Consider the following 22,514-nt stretch of genomic DNA (forward strand, 5'->3'; position numbering starts at 1 on the left):
AGGTCCACTCTGTCCTGTGTTTTGCGTGGAGTATTCTCCTTTTCTGTTAACATGCCTACAAAACCACCAGATGTTTTTGAAATTGTCAGAATATAAAAGGTGAGGCAGTGCCAGTCGGGGACATCACTGCACTTGTGAAAACAATGAAGTCTTTTGTGCCTGCCTTGGTGCAGTTAAATAAAGTGAGATGTAAAATTGTCACTTCCTACTTTGATACAAGAGAGCCGCAGTGTGGGGGAGGAAGAGAGAGCATAGAAGATGTTAATATACAGAGAAGAAAGACAGGGTGATTAGGTAACTTACATGACCTGGGTTTGACGGAGTGAATTTTCAAAGCGGAAGTACAATATCTTCTTAGTAGAGTGTTTAGATTATGGGTTTTCTTTCTGGTTATTCATAGGAGGCTTGAGCACAGTGTCATGTCTGGACACATTTAATTTCTTAAGAAGAAATAGCACACTTTTTCTTGAGTCAATAAATCAAAAAAGGTGATGAATAGAAAGGTGGGAATAATGTAGCCTGGAGGCTGCTTTTGTGGTTTGTTTTTGTATGACACTTTGCACAGTGTAAAATGAAAGTTAAATTTAATAATGATGTAAATCATTTTCACACAGAATGATGTTTAGTTCTAAAACTTGGGGAAAAGGATCAAAGCACCAGCCAAGAAGGTAAAAAGTATCATGCCTTACACTGACATGCCCCATGTTTTGGACGAGATGCAGGCCCAACTTCTCTCAGAGGATAGTTCGCACCTCTTGAGGGGCAGTGTCTCCTGTTGATAATGCTTGCTTGATCACCAGTGTCCCGTGCAGTGACCTGGGTGCTTTTTGCAGAAAGCTGAAGACCCCCTGATGCAATCAAATCCACTTAGCCCTGCTGTGCTTGTTTTGCAACACAGCCCACCATTTCTGCTATTCATCCATTTTCTAACCACTTCATCCAATTCAGGGCTGCAGGGGAGCCAGAATGTATCCCAGCAAGCAACAGCTGTTAAGTCAGGATAGACCCTGAACGGGATGCCAGTCCATCACAGGGCCGACACACAGACACAAATACCAGGGCCAGTGTTCCTGAAAGCCAATTAACCCACCAAAGCATCCAGAGGAAACCCATGCAAACACATTGAAAGTGTATTCATTTCCTGTTGCCTTGGAAGAGCATTCAAATACCTGACACCACTGCCTGGTAGGATGGTTCAAATGCAAAGACCTCCTGTGTCACATACAGGAAGTAACGTCAAGTACGGTCCTCCTGTTACTGTTCGTGGTATTTTGATTTTAATCATTAGTTTGATAAAAATGAATCGGTTGGGCTACCCTTAAGACAGTAAATAAATTGCTGTTAAAAAAACACCAATCAAAGGCCAGCAGTCTTGTGATGTTTATAGATGTATCTTTTGTAGGGCCTCCTGAGTGTCCCATCCAGGAATGGTTCTCACCCAAGCTCAAGTTGAGTTCTCCGATCGCAGGTTTGAGCCTGCAGTGCTGTCAGTGACGTGTGCAGCTTTCCTCCCGTTCAGCATTGAAACTCCAGTACAGGGCTGCAAAGCCTGTGCTGTGGCAGAAGAGAGGTGGTCGGGTCATTTGCAGTCATGGGGTTCATAGCTGCGAATCCAGACATAACAAACAGGCGGTCAGCTGTTCTAAATCAGGGGGGTGTAACAAAAATAATTGGCGATTCTGTTCTTTTTTTAACGTAGACGGATCTTTTGTGAAAGCTCAAGTACTCTATCTAAAACAGTGTGGTGGAGGGGAAAGCTTTAGCTATAAATTAAAAGTGGTTCTCAAGGTTAGTTCTTGCCACACATTGCCAGACATGCCATTTGCAGTGGGCAGGCTTGTGGCCTTCACTTTTGCAATTGCTTTCTGAGAGACAGTGTCTGCAATGTGAGTTTAACTTGGTTCAGAACTCTTTTACTTATAATTTTGGAACATGAAGAATTTAAACGCTCAAAAAGTCTGCAGTGAAAAGGGGTCTTTTTAGAAGTCCATAGGTGCACTCAGATAAGCCGTATTATATACAAATTTAGGGATGGAAAAGAGGACAATTACCTATTTGTATAGGTCTTGAGTCTTTGTACTGGAAAGTACAAACAACTGCACACATTCATTCAGGATAGGCGCTAATGATGAAGAAAAATAAACCAAATGGAAGTATTTGGAATTTGAAGTACAAATGGATTTGCCCTTGGAAGCTGAAGGATAAATGGCTTGGAGGTTATAGTTACAGCACAGCCTTTTGGGTTGCAACTGCAAGAAGTCAGCTGTACCTTAGGGAAGTCATTACCAACTGTCAGATACAGAGTCCGCTTATTATTTGTCAACACTTGAACACGTCAGACATATCAGTTTAAGAAAACAGTGTTGAGTAAGGGGCTGATTTGAAATATCTCATTTCAAAGTAGAGTTACAGCACAAAAATAACACATTCATCCAAATATCTCGCCAGGATAAGGATAATTGTGTTTTTTTTTCCCTGTGCAATTTTTTAATCTTGAGTGTGAAAGAAAACCATGTGTACCATTGGCAAAAATAAGCAGAGCTTCAAAAGATACACTTACTGTCTGGTCTTGATCTCCTAAGTCTGCAAAAACAGGGCTATGGGTTTTTTTTTTCCTTTTTTCACCTTGACTAAATTACTGAATAGTTAAAATACTGAATGTGTACATGCTTGTGTAACAGGTTCTTTTAAGAGCTCAATTACATATTAATAACAGTTCCACAGAAAATCTCTGTGAAGATGTTAACACCTTTATCTCCCTCCTTCCTGTATCATTATTTCTAAGACTTTTCACAGGACTTTATTAGTCTTGTTCTTAATGACAGGTGTTTCTTTGGAAACAGAACACTAAAAACATTTTTTTTAAATGTGAGAACTTAATTCATTGTATATCCCCCTGGTCAGTAGTCTTAAAGCTTCAGTTTTACTTCAGTGGTTGAATGTGTTTTTTGCCTTATACTGTGTGAGGGTGGGGTTCTACAGCATATTGTATAATGAATACATTTTAACATTAATCCTCCGCGTTCTGGCCTCCAGTGCCCCCATCCAAGGGAACAGTCAGTATCTGAAGACACATTTTGGAGGAGAGACATATAAGCCTGGAGGCAGTGTTAGTGATATTATTTTTATTCTTGGTAACTTGAAGTAAGCTAATTGAAATCTTTATATTTGTTTTTTTCTTAGTTAACTGGCTTTTATGTAAAGTTACCAAGATGGCTATTTTGAGAGCTCTAATAGGCCATGAAAACCTATACAGTTTTGGATGTTTAAACATGCATTAGCTTAATAAAATGTTACATGTTGTCTAATTGGCAGTTTCATGTTCTCTTTGGTTATATATTCCTATGGCCCAAAGGCTCTGAGGGATGGTAATGAGGATGTAGGGGTGGTATTTTGCCACAGCAGGGCATGCAATAAAACATTGCATGTACAGTATGGTCTTGAATTCTTGCTGAAGTGGACAGGCACCATCACAATATTGCCAGGAGTGACTGGTCCAAAATATTGTGGGTGCTGGTGGGATTGAGATGGAGAAAATGATGTCCTGCAGGGCCTTAATCCATGGGGCACTCATCATATTCTCTTTTCATAAGAAAGCCATTATATGAGCTGCATGTAAATGTGCATTGTCCTGCTGGGATCCTGCTGGAATTGTCATCACTTGGGCCAGATCAACTCTGTCATTGACTGTTGTGTAATCTCAAGATCCCCCTATCAATCTGTACCCTCATTCAATTGTATTGCACTCGGTAACGAATGCTGCCTTAAATATGACACCATAATGAGTTAATCAGTTTCCTTTTTTTATTTTCTAATGTTTCTTTTCATTTGTGTATTTGCATGTATTTAACTCACATCCCTGTCTTTTTGCTGAGTTTGTCATAAGGTGCGTTTGCAGCCATTTGCCTATGAACAAATTAAACCCCTCAGCCAGAATTTGTCCTTTAATGGTTTGAAGGTGGTGAAGAGCAATTCTTGAAAATCCAGCAGTATAATTCAAAAAACAAAAAAAAATTAAGTGGGGAGTACACTGGGACTAGTTTTACATTTTTGTTTTGTTTTGTTGCAAGGGTCTCACATAACGAAGTGTATTGTTTTAACGTTTTTATCAGAGAAATTCTAATAACCCTTTTAAAAGGAAATTGGTTCAAAGGGCTTGAAATGTATACAGGTTTATGGTAAACTATAGGGGTTCTGTTCCAATTTCACTTTAAATGGCCTTTAATTCAATTAAACGTGCACTAGGAAGATAATCTTCCCTAGTCACACTGAAATGTGTCTGTTCCTAGAGTACATTTGTACTACTTCTTTCTAGCACCTAGATTTATGCCTGGGTGCCTGTAATAGCAGGTTACTTGCAGAAACAAGGAAGATGCTTTTTCCTGTCCTCATTTAGGTGGCAGAAAACAGTGATATAATAGATGATTAAGGGATACAGTTCAGTTGAGCACAATCTGTCAAGAAACCTCTTAACAATTGTTCAACCGGAGACAGTTGAGGGCAGGCAGAAGCTGATTTAAGGGGGATTTCTTATTATTCTAGGTTTTAAACTAGGGGTTGTCCAATTTTGGTCCTGGTGGGTCTGTGGGTCTTTTTAAAGCAGCAGCACCTGAAGAGCTGGGAGAAGCTGTCGAACTGCTCCAGCAAAGCCAGTAGCTAGCTGGTTTATCTCAATTAAAAATCTGCAGACACCCCATCCCTCCAGGACCAGAATTGTAAAGACCTGTAAAAATGCATTTTGACTTGGCTGGTAGCAATTAAAACGTTGAGGAAATTGTTCAATCACAGAAATGAAAAGGTCGCCTTCCCTTGAATTTCACTTTACATGTTTCTTTCTGCTGATGGGTGAGGAAATAAATATCTCCTGACAATCTGACACAGGAAGGCTATCGAGAGTTACATCTCCTAAATGTGATTAAAACTGTAGTAATTGGTACAGCTACAGTATATAAGGGAATTTACTTATTTAAATATAGCGATACAGAAATTTATATATTTCTCTGTAGTATATGTTGAATAAAATACTATCCACAAACAATGAGGAAACAAACTGTAGAAATATGCCATTGGCTTTTCTGTTAGAAGACCATTTGAATTAGACAACCCAGTAACAATCAGGCAAAAAAAGGGGACAAGGCCATTAGACCCATCTTGCCCATTTGGTAGTTAAAGAAATGTGAGATTACTTAAAATGAAGAGAAAGGGAAGGAAGTATACCTTGTTAATGAGTTTCTGCTTTAGCATTATCTGCTGAATTTTAGATGTTAAAGGGGAGAATTAAACCTAATTAAACTAAACTCAGCCTGCTCACAACCAGGCTCTGTATTCAATAGGAAGTAATAGGTTTATTCCATGCTGAAAAAAAGAAGAAAGAGAACACAACGTTTCGGGCGTGGAGCCTTCTTCAGGTGTCCTTCTTCAAGCACACCTGAAGAAGGCTCCACGCCCGAAACGTTGTGTTCTCTTTCTTCTTTTTTTCAGCATGGAATAAACCTATTACTTGTTCCTTTGCAGCCTACGCATGCTGACGCAGCTACCCACCTGAGCTACTCTGTATTCAATATACACAAGACAATAAAAGTTTCAAAATAAACCCCATGGAATTTTTTGTATTACATATTTCAATGCCAGTTTTTTAAATGCCAGCTTTGTTTTGAAATGGAATCTTTGCAGTGGGTTTGAAAAGCAATTCCCCTTGGAAAACGAATGTTTGACTAGGCAAATACAATTTAAAGGCCACTTTAAGTTGTGGTGCTGATCAACAGCAACAGTGTTTTCAAAAGCTTGACATCTGTCCATCACCTGTGGCAGTAAGGATAATGCTAACATATTCCTGGAGCTCGTTTATGCCATATTAAGCTTTACAGACAACAAAGGTTAATCACACATGACAAATTCAAGTGCTCCAGGATGTGACCTTGAGCTAGACTAGGAGACTGTTTGCCTCCCTTTCAAAACTGACAGAGGACTCCAGACATTTCTGACTCTGGTCTTTTTCACCAATCATGCTACAATTCTCTCGTCTTACCTCGTCTTTGGATAATAAGTACTAAATGTGCTGGTGGCAGCTTGGGAGCTACTTGAATTGTTTTAGTTCGCTCAAGTTTGGCATACCTGCAGTAGCATTTGGGTTTGTCAAACCAGGAATGGATAATATTTTCGAGAAAAAGGTTCCTGCAAAATATTTTAAAACATAAATGAATGAGTGTTTTATATATTGATACTTAATTTTGAGTATTTATCAGCCCCCCTAAAATATTCTTACATCCTACATTAAGAGAAGGTGAATTCTAACTTGTAAGTGAGGATTCTAGATGGATAAATCAAGAGCTGAAAAAAAAGTTTTTTTTTGTTACAAATATTTTTCACCAGAGACTGAAAAAAAGTATTTATTTTCACATAGTGCTTGTACCAATTTATTTTAAACCTGCCCGTGGAGCATATTCATAGTTGAAGGAAATGTAGAAAAGTGTACACTGTTTCAGTTTGATTCATTGCTGCTTGAATAATAATAATAGCTCAACTTCCCTAAAAGTTCGGCAGGGCAAACATCTGTCTGGAAATGTATGAGTGAAAATTGTTAACCCAAAAGCCAATGCCCAGATTACGACATTAAGAAGAATTTCATGCCAAGGAATGACTTTCTTATCCTCCTTTTGTATGCAGTCATCCAGTCTCGTCATAAAATAATTGGTGTTTGTGTTCTGAGTTCAAACGGTATTTCTGTACTTTAAATACAAATTGAGTACACCTTAAGTGTTTATTTAGTGGTTTCCTTTTTCTAAACATGTCATGGCACATACTGAAAACAAAGAAATTGCCCTATTATGTTATGTTATAAAGCCTGTATCATGTTTCAAAATCAAAGCCAAATAAAACCCCAAAACATAAGATAACTAATATAGAGCCTTTTGAAGCTGTGTAATTCTGTGTAATTAGGAGAGGAGAGTGTTTTCTAAACCAGTAGAGTTTAAACTGCACTTTTTCAGTCCTTATCTGAAAAATTTACTGCTTGGGAAATTTAATGTGAAAGGTTTCATGTTGAATTTTCCAGTCCTACAAGATGACATACTATTTTTGGTGATTTTTTTTTGCTTGTGTCTCCAAAGCAAAACAAAATAGCAACTTTGGATACCGGAACTTCACAACTGTATTGCAAAAGAACAAAAAAAACAATATACGTTTCCTTTTTTTTAGTTCACTAGCTTGAGATGGGGCTATGAATAGACTTACTGTATACATTTGTGACTGTATACTTTACATATGTAAAAAGTAAATAAGATCTTGATTTAACCTAAAACGCTCTTGACAGATATTGCTGCATTAATACTTCATAATACTGTGCTAAAGTAACACATTGAAACATTTAGATTAAATGTAGGTAAAAGATATTTCCTTATCTCATCCTCTTTCATCTCAGAAGAATCTCAAAGAGTTTCAAATGTATCTGTGATTTACATATGCTATGCAAATGCAGTTGAGTTGGTATATGTGCTTTTCAATATTTATGGCTAGCTGCTCTAGTTCATTTGTGGCCCTGTAATTAATGTTTTATGCTGCCTTGACTGAATAGTATAGCCTGTGGTGGGTCAGTCCAGGCTGCAGCACAGCACAGTGTTTCCACTCAGTATTACAGAAGTCCTTGGAGATGTGGGACCACTCACCTAGCAGTTTTGGACACCTCTCTGATATTCCAAAACACCCCACACGTGGTCTTGTGCCCAGTGGGACTGAAATCCCAATACTTGTGTAATATCACTTTACAAGCCCACAGCACACTAAGGTAAAGTCCTGGTTTGTCTGTTATGCTATGCTATGACATGCTACTGTCTACAAGATGAGTTGCTCCTATGGAACATAGTGTTCTCTGATATTTTTGCATCACTGATGTATATCTAATTACTATGTCAACATGAAATTAACCTCTACTTGTTCCCTTGAAGTTTGTGCTAAAGCTGTTCCCTAGTCTAATATGTATACACACATAGTGCTTGTAATGCAGGGATATATGAACAGAATGCTTTTCATGTGATTAAACATTTAAAAGTTTTCTGCACCAGACATTTTCATACTTTATTGGAGAGATTCAAAACTCAGTAGCTGGTAATTTGAAGAATGTTGAATTCCTAAGCAGGTCTTATCCTGTAGCTCTTATGGTAAGGCTTGTGGCTGGGTTCTCTTCTTAGATGTGATCTTCTTACAGAAGATTAAGATTTATTTTCACTATTTTCCAGTAAAGCTCCCTGTGCCACAGGTTTTTTTTTATCAAATTAGTCTGGCAGAAGTTTAAATCTCTTATGCTGCTCATGGACAAGAGCGAGTTAGAGCAAATCCAAATTCCGCTGCAGGAAAACACTCAACTGAGTTCTACCTGTTGCACAACATGCCTTCCAGCTTATTCAATGGATGAAGCTTGATCCCGAAAATCCTGGAAATGAGAGCTTTGGTTGCCAAAATGACTGAATGCAAGTCTTTGATTGTATGTCGTGACATTGTTTGTGAGCCGCAGTTTAGCAGTATACATGCGGTAAGCTGTAAACTTTAAGCAGTCTGTCGTGTGCAGAGGCTCAAAGAGGTAAAGCAGAGGAAGGATGGAGGTGGGAAAATTAAGCCATGTCAGCTCCTTCTAATTGTGCTAGAGAATCTCACATCCACTGGCAGAGGGAGTGCGACATTGCATTTTGAAATGATTTTTCTCTTGCACAGAACAGAAGAAAACAAGTCCTGGACAGCTGGAGAAGCTGGGCTCTCTTCCCTGCATTATTTAATATGTCCTTTTTAGTTTTGTGGAAATCCTGCTGGTCCCCTATTACAGGGTGAACATATCTATTCACTGAATACTCTGATGACTTGGGTAAATGTGAGGCAGTAGTGTAAGAAGCTGGTTAGCTTTTTTAAAGCTTCAGTACACTTGAATAGAAGTTTTTTTGTGTTGTTATTTTAAAAACAGAAAACTGTTTTTCCTCAGGTAATCAGAAACTGGAAATATGTAGTCTGTTAGTGAGCAAACAGTTCAAACAGACAAAGGACTCTATATTCAAAATTTGTAGACATGTAACTGCTCATATGTAACAATGCACATTTAATAGCCTGTTTTGAATAAATGGCTCAAACATTTTAAGCAGAAATTCAGTTACCAGCTGTGTTGGTTGTATTTTTTATGGCTTCACAGAATTGGCTACTACTCAGTAAAGAAAATAGAATTGTGCATGCACTGCGTGAACTAGGTTAAGATCTGCTTAGTAACATTAAAATATAATAGTAAATATTTAGGGTAACATTTTGTTGTAATGTCAGTGTCTTGCTTTATGTCTGTGTTATTTATTAAATGTGTCATTGGCACAGTGAGTAACAGTCCTAGAGGTAAATGAGAAAATAGTGGCAGTTGATGTTGCCACAGATCTCAGTGTGTGATTCAGAGATGTCATCCTTCCCATAAAACACAAAAAAAGACTGGCCACAATCTGAAGATGGCTTTGCTTTGTGTTCGACAAACAAAATAAACCTTACTGACCCACATTTAAAACTGATGGCTCAGAAAACAAAATGTCCCACTAAGTAGAAAGTGGTTTAAAAATGTGCTAATTAGCCCACTTCTTTCAGTTGTCTTGCAGAGGCTGGGCAAATTTAGATGGGAGTTTTTTTTTGTTTTCTTAAGAGCAGGAAACAACCTTTTTATGTAATCTGTTTTTTGAAACCTGGGTAGTTTCATCTTGCTGGTAACAAAACATGGTACATTTTGCTAAAAGATAGATTTTTAGATTAAATATCGTGTGCATTTTTTAAATTTCAGATGTGTGTATAATATTAGGGTACTGTAAAATACAATCTGAGTTAATCAGATATTTGTAGACATTACACAGTAATATAAATCAACCATATGGAAAAATACAGACTTTGTATATTGCTTATGGTGCCTTTTAAAATTACTTTCCCACAATTTGCCAAACATTCTTTTTATCTTTCTCTGTTACGTATAACTATAATGTTTTTGTTACTTTTTTCAAGCTTGACATGCTATATTTTAAAACATGACTGCATAAAGCTTATTTCATTTTTTTCCACCAGTACCCTCAAGGTCTCTTGTCCATAGTGCTCATTTTTTATGTAATACTTTAAAGCTGCAGCTTGTTTTACCTCCGGTGGTGATACTTTGTTGATGGTTAAACAGTTTTTGTAACCACAGTGAAATCTTTGATGAATGATGTTTAAAATGAAAAAGGGTTCATGCATTCTTTGGTGTGAGTGTCAGCAGTGTTAATTGATCATTTTGTGTATGTTCTGTGTAATACAGATTTGTCCAGTTTTAACTGCCAAGAAGCAGTCTAAACTCTGTCCAAGGTATGATGTGTGTACATATACTGTATAAATGTAACCTTTTATTCAAGAAAAGGGCCCCTATGGGATAATTCTGAATCTTATGTTCTTGTATTCTAAAAGATTTGTTCATACAAGTTATTTATGTTATAGAGAAATGCCTATAAAAATGAATACAAATAAAAGTGGCCCATTTAAAGATTGGCAATAACATAAAATGTCATTAATGTTTAATTAATTAAAATATCCCAAAGCACTTTACATATAGGAGCTGGCCCACAGCACCTACTGTACCAAGTGTAGTACCCATTATTTGTCAGCAGCTCAGATCCACTACAGAGCAGATTACGTGGAGAAATGAGAAACGTCTTATAAATTCAATTGAAGGGAAACTTAAGGCTAGATTTAAACAGCCCAGGGTGGAATTTGACCGGGACACTAGGGTTAACACCCATGCCTTCTTAAAGCATGTCATGGGATCTTAAAATGTCCTTCTTTTGCAGACATGGGAATTTATCACACTATGTTAGGAAGACGTTTGGAAGCAGTTAATTTCACCCTGTACATTTTCCTATCTGTTCTGCTGCTTCAGACTTGGTGATGTACAGTAGCATGCAGATAATGTGCATGTTCCTTTTGCGTAAGAAGATGCATAGCATACAACTTGGCTTAAAAGGCAGAATGCGTTGCTGAATCACGCCAAACAGTGATTTAACAAGTATGTTAACCAGAGGTGTAGCAGCAGCACTCAAAATCCCCTTTGCTGACCTAAGATCATCTTACTCCCCAGCATAACAGCTGTACCAATGAAAAAATGGCGGTAGGAAGAAGAAACATTGAAAAACATTACGAAAGTTAAAATGAACCTCTCATTTGTTCTGACAAATGTATGATTAGATACAGTAAATGAAAATATGGGGGAGTACACTAACTTTTAACACTGTACAATTATCATTCAACTATACTCTAACATAATGAGAAATTAACACATTTGTGTTAGGAATGTAAAGGACAGATTAAGTTATCATCACAGCAGTGCATAATGTGCTTCTTGTGTTATAACCAGATGCTCTTTAGATCATTTAATCTCCCCTCCCATATATTAATATTGATCCGGTAGTTGACATTAGCTCATGCTGTTTCTCTTCCTAAAACAGAATGGTCTTTCAATGCATTTCCTGAAATGGATGAGCAAAACATTAAAAGAAGGTCCTATCTTGTTGAAGTGAAACCAACATAAGTCCCTTTTAAAGATGCATAGAACTTGCAAATGTGCATCAGAGAGTTGCTGTTTATTTCCCGATTTTAATTCTGTGCTTCTAGAAAAGAATCCTGTTTTGCATCATAGAAAATCAGGATCTCCAAAGCATGTACAGAGTTTTTGGTTTGTATAAGGCAATGTTGCAGACAGTTCTAATTATGGATAATTCTGGACAGGACAGTTCTTTCTTTCACAAGAATATGTGAAAGAATCTGAAGACAATGAATTTTATGGTTAAAAAGCATATTTTACCCTTCCAAGTTTTTCAGTGTGTTCTATTGCTTTCATGACTGAGTGGTTTAAAGCGAACATTAAAATAATATTCAGAGTCTTGTTCTCTGTGTACAGTATGACTCTATAATGAGCTCACATCACTAGCTGCCTCCTCAGCCTCAACACTCAGCATTTACATCTAGTGTACCTGTGGGCCTTTTTAATAGTATTTTAAAAACCTGTTTGAGGTGATGAATGTTAACAATGTGCCCAAATTATTCTGAGCTGGGTTACTCGGATGTGGTTCTTAGGAGTAGATGTGTCAAACCACCCTTTTAAAAGGACTTGTCATTTATTTGCTCAGCGTTTTAAAAGTGACTGGTAATCTTGGTGTCAAAGATTTTTAGTCATGCATACTTCTGCATTATTTGCTTCAGATTTATTCTACTTATAGTCTATTGACTGTGGTTATGTTTTCTAAAGCTGTACCTGCTGTGAGGAATGAAACTAGAAGAAAGACCAGGAAAGTGAAGCTCTAATCCCTCTGGTCTGAACTCCTAGAGCTGGGAAGCAAGTGTGTTTAGAGATTTACTATTGTGTATTATACAATACAATATTACACAATGACAGTTACAAAAGTTTTCGGAAATGAAGATTTGAGGCTGCTGATATTGATTTTAACATTGTCAGTTGCGCCCATTTTTTTGTTATAGGATACATAGCTACAAGTTTATAAGTCTTTTATGTTCTATATATTTTGCCTCAGAACACAAGGATTTTTTTTGCCTTCCTCAACAATTCTTGTTACTGATCATAACCACAATATTATTTGTCTTGAAATCAAAACAGTACATGATAAGCTAAGCACCACTGGAATCTGTGACTCATTGAAAGCAATTTGTTTGTCATCATCTAATCTTTTGCATATTATATCCCTCAACCATGCTCCTCAAAGTTGTTGACTGCATTTGTGGCTGGTGAATGAGATTCAGTTGAAGAGGCGTATTTAATAGCAAGCTGTAGCAGCAATAATTTTCTTGAAAAAAGCAGAGGAGGAGGGAGGAAGGGTAGTTTCAGATGTGTGGGTGTTTCTGAATGGTTGTCAAGCTGTAGTTCCAAAGGTTGCTGGGGCTTCCTAGCTGTGTGCTACTACATAGGAGTTTTGGCAGGTAAAAGTAACAGATGAATTACTTTGATGCCTTTCATTAAAGCACATAACAGAGAATGTATAATAAAGCTGTAGAAACAAAGTACTGTCTGTGTATGGTACTTGATCATATATACAGTACTACAGGCAAAGTTAAGGCTGAGAGTCCCCAGAATCATACAGGACACCTTGTGGATCTCTTAATGTCTTCAAATTCATCTGGTGGAACTGTACTGTTTTATAGCTAATGTCAACAGGAGGCTGAGATGGGGAATCAAAACTTTTTTTACGAGAAATCTTGTGAAATGTTGAAATTTTTGTAATGTCCTTACAGCTTCACTCTTACTATAAAGAAAGAATAATAATGTCTAGGATTTTTAAAATTAAATTTGGCAATGTAAACCACTGTTGCAAGCATGTACCGCACTCGAAAATTGTGACGGGACTGGATCCTGTCTGTTTCAAATGTGATATTCGATGGACTGAACAGTAACAGACAATCTCATTTAATTATATGTGGACTTCCAAAGGCAAGAGCAGGTAGCACTGGAACAGTTCACCAAAGCATAGCATATTGTTTGAGCACAGACTTATCTGACTTTTTAAGATACCACTTTTGAGGAATTTCTTTATATTTAAAACATATTTTGTAAAAGAGTAGCAGTAAAACGTCTTATCTCTACAGTGCTGTTGCTTCACATTCACACATTTGGCCCACCTTAAGTGATAGCAAAGCAAATTCTCTGATAAATGATTCAGAGCTGTTACAACACTTTGTGTGTCACTAGGAAGAGTATGGCTGGTTTAAACTTTTTTTACCTGAAGTTGGTTGATTTATTGGTTATGGTGTTTTATCAGTAGAGCAAGCAAGTCCTGTTTATATGGAGCAATTGTGGGTGCCTACAAGGGTGTGACTACATGTGTGGCACTGAGTAAACTCTTGTTCCCACAGTTCACCCGGTGCAAAGGGTATCATTATCAGTTTCTATGCACATGTAGTCTATCTTAGTGGACCCTGTCTCTCAGGCTCACCTCCAAGTATCCAATCTGTATTGCGTGTCCATCAGAACCTGCAGATGTTCTCCACAAAGAGACTTGTCGCATGTGGCTGACTGCAGTTTTGCCATTTATTGGTGACGTTCACTAGACCTTCTAGTACAATACACTTAAAAAGTCTGAGGCAACATCACGTACAGACAGGTTAATTAATTCCTGTTCTGTTCTACTTTTTCTTTCAGGGCTGTACAGCTGGAGGAACCATGTGTTTTCCTGATAAATTAGTTAACAATAAATGCACTCTGAGTATATTGGTTCCACAGTATCACCCTTCCTCCAATTACTGTAATGGCATGGAAAAAGCATGCATAGAAAGACTGGGGAAGTTGATACTGAAAATTCCTTGGCTCTTCTGAAGAACGAACTGCCATGTCGTTAAAGAATATATTATAATTTTTTGTGAAGAGGTTGCTTAGTGTGATGCCTGCCAATGTATTCAAATTGTGACCTTTTGTCAAAATGAGCGTGTAGCCTGAAGTTGTGTGGGCACATATTGGGAAAGTTTCCTTTAATACAGATTATGCAGAGAAAATGGGTGTTCAGAAAAAAGCGTGCAGTGTTTAATATACATGTACCCAAAGTTAACAAACATATTATTCCCACTATATCCAATGTGAACCGATTTCCTGCTAAAGGAATGGCGTATTAGGCTGCTGACAAACTTAGACATCCGAGTCTGTAGTGTGCTGTAAATGGAGATGCAATGGCGTAATCCGGGTTTCCGAACCAGAGGGTCGTGAAACCCTAGGGGTTTGTGGCGGTACTGCACGGGGTTCGTGAGATTGTCACAGAAACATCAATGTAAAATTAAATATTCCTATTAATAAATAACAATGTAATAATAAGATTAAGAAAAACAACAGTAGTAATATTAATATTTTACAAAGTGAAAAGAAGCATGTTAAGTGGGTTGCTGTAGCAAGCATTTATTGAAAAGTTTGATTTAGTTAAAATCTCAAGGCGGTACATTAGCCAAATAATTTAGGTTGAAGGGGTTCAGCTGATAAACACCAGGGGTTCCCAACCTTTTAAGTGAATGAAAATTTCACACAGAGGAAGAATCGACAGTACTGTCCACTTTCTCTACATAGTTCCTATTAATTTGTATGACAGTGTGCATTGGCAGTTCTTGGTGCAATCTTGAAAATGTATGTTACCCTTTTTAGACTTTTTAGAGCTCCTTACCATCCCAATTGTGGTAAGCATTCACACAATTGCCACACATTCAAGCCACAAGCCAAAATTTCAAGACAAAAGATAAATGATAAAATTGTAGAAAATTTATATCACATACTTGATCTTGTGTGGTTGCCCCAGGCTTGTTTGTTTTTATATGCTTGGTGTATAGCAAACACTCTGTAGTTATGGTTTTGTCTCCCACATTTTTGGTAAAACATCGACAGCAGGGTTTTCCTAAGTGCCTTAGCCAGTAGGTGCTCACTCTGAACACAGGTTGGGATTTAAGATCTAGATGCCTCAGGTTTCAGCCTGTCCTGTTGCTAGTACGTGACCAGGATTCTCCAAGTGGAAATCTCACAGCTCCTGATTAAACTGACTTATGTGGCTTTCAGGATATGTGCAGAAGTACAGCGACACCAGTATAGGACAGCATTTCTCAATACATGGAATTTTAGAAGTCACATATTTACCAAAAATAACGAAAGAATAAATATTGCTTATATATTTGACAGTTTTGGAGAGTCCGTGCTCATAAACATTACAAGCAGGATTCATGTGAAGAGCAAGTTATATTTTTTAATTTTAACGGGCTTAAAAAAAAAACAGAACAACTGGGAGTGGCTAAGCAAAGTTCCACTGCACACTGTCTTTACTTCCTGCCAAGATAAGGCAACTGAGCTCTCCGAGGCAGACTTAGATTGTGAATTGACGTAAGTTTTGTTTATAAAATTAATAATCATGAGCTTTGGCCGGTGATATATTTGAACATTACGCAAAACCTTTACAGTATATTTATGTAAGCGTGCCCTCTGATTGTACAGGCTGGGAGACACTGCTCTAGAAGAAATCCCTCATTCAGTCTGAGCTCACCCTACTGTAAGTCATTGCAGCTGTCAGAAGGAGGATGACTTTATGGTTGGACAGGTCAGAGGATCCTTTGTGCCACAGTGGTTATGTAATAAAGATAACTGGCCATTCCAAATTCACCAAACAATATCAAAGGAACCCGTCTTAAAATCAGTTCATTATAGAAATGCTGCAGAGCAGCATGTGATGTTAAATCACTGAGCTCTGCTGGTATGATACATTGGCAACTACAGTGTTAAAGCAAGAGTCTGAGAATGTGTGGTTGAATCACACTTAAACAGTGCAAACAGTTTGGGAAAAACTCCAGTTCATGATGCTTCAGAACATAGTTTGACTGAATGCAAAGCTATGAAGCGCATCACTGATTACCTCACAGTAAGTGTGAGCAGTTAATGAGTATTTTTTCTGCTTCCAGTTTTTTCCTCTTGTGACTTCATTCAAGGCATTTAATTGACTGCCTGTTAAAGGTATTAATCCTTATGAGGTTTTTCATGAGATTAGATGAACTAAGGCCTCTTCACTTTTGCTATGTGACCACAGCACATATATACAGTATATTGTGTTAGGTTATCACAGTAGAATGACATTCTGAATTGATTTCCTTATGTGGTACACAGAAAAAGAACACTGCTCGAGCTATATTTTTATGTAGTTAATTACAACAGTGTAGGTCACTAGGCTCATACTTTGAGCAATTACCCTTAAGATAATTGAGATAATTGGGAAATCGGGGTCAGTTCAATGTTAAACTATGTAGACATTCAAACTTGGACTGCTTAATGATATCCTGAAGACTAAACTCCAATGAAAAAGAGGAATTGATTGCAGGAATTGAGTCTTTATAATCACTACAGCCCTGCAGGTCCCGGTAGCTGTCAGTTATTGTTGTCATGAAATATTCCAATGATCAAAAAACAACCTGATGATGAGAATCCACTGGTGCATTGAACCTTGTTGACTCTCCTCCTTTCGGTGCCAGTAGCACTCTGGCAGTAGCAATCCCACAATCCCAGTAGCATTGCTCTGTTGATAAAAAAAAAAGATTTTTCCTCAAAGCTCACCAACACAATTGCCTTGTGACATCACCACACCATGCACCAACACTTTAGGTTGTTTTTTTTTCCCAATGACACAACCATTTTGATGCAGACATATTCTTTTTTCAATGACAAGATATTTTTTTCTTCTACTGTATGTTTGAACCCTACTAAGTGTTCTGTTCCCTTCATTTAGTGTCCTCCCCCCCACCCTTCAAGAAGGTCTGTCATTATCTGCTGCTCGTTCTTTCTCAGAATAGCTTGACAGCAGGCCCACATTAATCAGAAAGCGCACTTGGCTTGTTTCTTTGTCGTGCTCTGCTGGAGGTGCTGCTGATGCTCTGTGCTGGCTGCAGCTCTCAACAGCCCCCTCCACCCGAAAACACTCGCATATTAAAGCATTTCCTGCCTTCCAGGATGATACAACAATTAACCCATTCAGCTCTTGTCATGACACAGCCCCCACTCTACTTATTTCCCATCACTTCACCACTAAACCATTTTCCATATTCTTGCGACCTTAAAGAGTGTGAATGTGCCAGGTGTCTTCAAAGGTGTTTTTCAGTTTTGAAGTCAAACTATATTGTAAAATATGATGCTGATCTTGATTTGTTTTTACAATATAACAGTTATTCCTTTTGGAAATGTAGTAGTAATAATAATAGTAGCATCTGAATGAGAGACATTATAACATAAATGTAAAGCTTTCTTGAAACAAAGGCCCTACTCAGGACCAAACATATCTACAGTGATGCTAAACCTGTAATTTCTCTTTGTCTAATTAATGCATAAAAATATGCTAAAGACAGCTTTCTCTTGCTTGATGGATACCACAATAAGAAAATGATAAGAACAGCACCTTTTCAGATCTTAAATTTATCATCTCCAGATCTCAGGAGTGGAAAAAGCTCGTGGCTACAACTGTGTCCTGCCCAGGAAGTCATCAATCTTCCAGTTCAGCCCAGTTCATCACTCCACTCTGCTAATACTCAGATAGAATGTACACACTCCTCTAACCCACCGTGTCCTAGTAACAGTCACTGCGTAGCAAGTTCAGGAATCCCTGGCAGGTTCAATGAAACCCACCCAATCCGATGGATCACTCCTAGTCAGCTGGCTAGTGGACATAGCTCTGGGCCAGACCAGAGACAGACATATTTTAAATTCTTGATTGTTCAGTAACATTTTACAAATTATGTTTGGTTTTTCCAGCAAGTCATCAGTCAGCTGTGTGTCTCTGTCTCTCCATAGCTGGACTTGACAAAGCCGCTGGAAGAGCAGGGTCCCCTTGACGTTATCATTCACAAGCTGACTGATCTGATTCTGGAGGCAGACCAAAATGACACACAGTCTCTTCTGCTTGTCCAGCGAGTTCAGGTGAGTCATCTCCTCAACCGGTTCACTCCCTGTGCCTTGATCTTCCATTCTAGATCCATGTATGGGATCATGGGGAAATTGTGGAGAAAATGGGCTGGTTTTTTGTCAACATTATAGATTGCAACATATAATTGTTGCAACATTTAATAGATTCCTATTAAAACCAGTTTATTTTTTTAGTTAAATCAGTTGGATTTTCCTTTTTTTGTGATGAAGACGGACATTTTTGACCATGAAGGTGTATACATCACAGAAGTGTTTTTGTTAGATGTTAAATGTTTTAACATTTGTTAAATGTATGAAGTTTGGCTTCCTCATAATTCTTACAAGTCAGGACTATAAAGTGTGCCTTTACCACCCCATTTCTTTTTTCACAATTTGTATCCCAGAGTACTTCATAACACACGTTATGTGTACCCAGTGGAATCAACACATGTATGCTGAAATGCAACTATTTGTCTTTCAGAACATCAAAACCAGCCCAAACTTAAACTGATGGTCGTCTGAAACAAACTGCTCAGTCATTCTATTGAAACCAATTTAATTAAAAAAAAGTTGCGTGAGATCTTAGGAGTATCCAAAAGCCTCCAGTACTGAAACCATCTTTATATAGGATGTGATATATGGTTACTGGGAATGGCCTTGTTCTATGTATAATCAAGAGTGAACTATGGATTGAAAACCTCTGCAAAAATTTCAAGAAATTTAGTTATTTTTTGTCATACATTCTCAGTTTGGGTTTTTTCATATTTTTGTTCATGGCTACAAACATTGCCACTGCACATGACAAAGAGAATAAGGAAATGTAGGCAGACTTCTCCTACTTGCCCTGCCTGCCTTTGAACTGCTCGTCTTTTAACACATCACAGGCAGCCTCTAGAGCAGCGGCTTCGACAGTATCGTATCTTTTTTTTTGTTGATGTTTGGTGAAGGAATAATGCAAGCATCATGCAGCAGGGTTAGCAACTGTAAATAGCCTCGGTTTGTGATTACAAATGTTGGACATGATTGAAGCCCAGAGCAGAAATGGGGGAGGTTTGGAAATGTAGTTTTCTTTAGTGTGGGCAAAGGAACAAGCTGTCAGGGACATGGGATAGGTAGATCTTCTGCAGTCAGATGAAGTCAGAAATCCTGCCCACCATAGGTGTATGTAGCCACAACAGAGTTAGAATAATACTGTAGGTGCACTGCTGCTTTTATTACAGATGTTAACATGCGTTATAGTATGACAGAGCATGTATTAGAGAGAACTAACATTCTTGATTTCAGATCAAAATTTTGCAGTAGTGGCATCTGTGATTGGTGAATTGAGAAATAACAAAGAAGTACCCTGCTTTATAACTAGATCATGGTTCTTTTCAGTACTGTATATCCCTGGAGCTCCAATGTACTCTCCTAGCTGATTTTCTTAATTAGCTAAAATACCTACTTTTTTTGGAAACCTGAATCTTCTGTAAAATACGTTAATGGTTCACAATTATATCACTTGCATAGAGTGAAGGTTAACTAAATCAATGCAGAAATATCCCTAAAAAATAGCAAATATAGATGTGTATAAATGGTGATGGGCAGGTTCCCAGTTTCAGGTAGCAGCATTTTATTACTTCTAGTAATATGGTATCCAGCCTTGTCTACCCTACACCTTGTCTCATAGTAACACTGTGCGTAATCTTTGAGAACGTTTTTATTGCATTCTCATGATATATTGCTGAGGATATCAACCGACTGAAGGTCACAGCACAACAAGTGCACAAATCAGAAAAATATAAGGAAGGTCCGGTATGTTTTGTTGTTGTGCAGTATATTTAAAGTTTTTCATTGGTCTTTTGCGCACTTACCAAAAGCTTTGGGATGGGACTCTGACAAGGATATACCACCAAATTATAGCAACAAACATCACAAAATATCAGGTTTAAACGCTCCTATGGTCCTTCAGTTTACTGGGAGAAATGTTTTGTCTCTAGAATGTACATTTTGGGTGTGGTAGATTAAACGAGCAGAAACATAAAAGAATAGATTCTTTAATAGCACAATGTGTTATACTATCTTGAAAATGTATTTTTTTTTTAACTTCTTTGCATGTATTTATTTGATCATATGATACTAGTATGATTAATTTTTTTGTTTACCTTTTGATTTTTCATCCTTGCTTGACATGGCCTAGTTTTAAACAAGGGTGAAATGCTCTTTCCATGGAGCAGAGTATAGATATAGGGAACTATATGAAGTGTTGACTACATTTTCCCCTGTTCATAGCGTCAACCCTAGAGAGCAGCTTTACCATGGAGAAAGCTTGCAGTTTCATGCTAATTAAGACTGTGCATGACTATTCTAACCCTATGACATCAGACAAAACCTGAAAGCTTAAAGCTAAACTTGATTAAATTTAAATATCTTTCAACACTACAAAAAAGGTGAAAATACTATAAACTAAAGGAAAATATAATTGATATTAGAATCAGAAACTTGTAAAATTCGATAAAGGGCATCATTTTCTCTTTGTCTAGTGTAGGGGCCAAGGTGGAGAACTGAGCTGATCAAGGATAACTAATTACAGATAGGGAGTTCCAAGAAAACGGAAGGAACACTCAAGTACAGTACTTGTTTTGTCTTGATATTTGATGCAATGCCCTGATTTTTTAGTCTGTCAAGATAAACCATCTTACTCCAGCCACTGTTACAAACCAGCTCAAGTGAGAAGTGGATGTCTGTTTTAGAACATGTGATATCGATAAGCAGCTTGCCTTTATGTAGATCTTATGTGAACTGGCTTAAACAGAAATCACCACTTTTTATTGATGAATCTGAACTGCATTTGAGTTTATCGGTGATAAAGGGACGAAATTAACTTTTGTTTTCTATCCAGAACTGGCCTTTTTTATCAACATGGTTCATTTGACTTGATATCACAACTCTTGGGTGGTCCCAGTTCACTGCCTTGCTCATGGGGAATATTTTGGGTATCAGAACAACTGGATTTTTAAGTTGTTGATGTTTAAACTGTACCAAACTATTGATCAGAATTTGGCATGTTTGATATTTGAATTCTCTTAAAAATCTCCATAATACCACAGTAGCAGTCTCAAATGTAAGTCCTCTCAGTGAAATTTCCTGAGGTATAAAAGTACAAAAAGAAATACCCCACTGATTCATTATGTCTTCTCACTTTCACATCACTTCCAAAAATCAGCCTTTGATTGGAAGCAACATAAAAAAATGGTCTTAAAATCAACAATTGGCTGTGTTCCATAGTTATAAATAAAATATTCATTTAGTCCTTCATTCCTGTTATTGTTAATATGATGTGTATAAATTGTATTATAATATGTAAATAAAGCATATAAATATTGGTAGATAATTCTGGCATTATTGTATTTGATTTTATGACTTTTTGTCTGCTTCTTTCTAATAATCTTTAGTAGATCAGTATTCTCTTGTGTGTGATATAGGAGTGTCGATCTTATCTGAAACATATGAACATCAGGACATGTACAGTAGCTGAGCAAATGTCACAACACCTCAGATTCGGACAAAGGTTGAGTCCTATATGCAGTGTTCATACACTGTTACTCCAGTCACTGTTACAAATTCTGTATCGTGAAGTGTGGTTTTTATTATTTGATAATTGTTATGATTATTTTTTAGTGCTGCTTTTCTTGGAAGGATAAAATTAGAGTGTATCTATATTAAAATTAAAAATGTTTTTTTTAATAAATTTATTGTTTGCTATGGTGTCCTTTGCATGTTTGTCACAGAGAAACATGACAGGATTCTAAGCAAAAATGACATTTAATTACATTAACATTATATCTCATGTTTGACCATAATGGAATATAGAAATCGATGTCAAGTAGGGAGCTGCGTCAGCATGTGTAGGCTGCAAAGGAAACAGTAAAGGTCAATTCCATGCTGAAAAGAGAAGAAAAGAAGCACAACATTTCAGCTGTGGAGCATGAGGTCAGTTAAATAGGATTAGCTGCCCCATCCCTGATGATATTCCTAAAAACTGTTATCCCTTTTCTGCTAGACTCCAAAAAAAAAGTAGCAGCACCATGTTATT

General features: G+C 37.4%; 1 protein-coding gene across 7 annotated transcripts in view; it reads left to right on the forward strand.

Moving 5' to 3' along the window:
• The window catches only part of itpk1a (inositol-tetrakisphosphate 1-kinase a), a 100,451-nt gene that overhangs the window by 37,547 nt on the left and 40,390 nt on the right, over positions 1 to 22,514 (forward strand). For 6 of the 7 annotated variants that reach the window (XM_088648597.1, XM_088648596.1, XM_088648598.1 and 3 more), the window contains exon 4: positions 18,329 to 18,454. The exons of the other annotated variant lie outside the window; for it this stretch is intronic. In XM_088648597.1, coding sequence (XP_088504723.1) covers positions 18,329 to 18,454 — 126 coding nt within the window. The remainder of the gene's footprint in view (positions 1 to 18,328; positions 18,455 to 22,514) is intronic. 7 annotated transcript variants of the gene reach the window in all.

This window comes from Lepisosteus platostomus, chromosome 10, assembly GCF_059453375.1.
Source record: "Lepisosteus platostomus isolate fLepPlt1 chromosome 10, fLepPlt1.hap1, whole genome shotgun sequence".
NCBI lineage: Eukaryota > Metazoa > Chordata > Actinopteri > Semionotiformes > Lepisosteidae > Lepisosteus > Lepisosteus platostomus.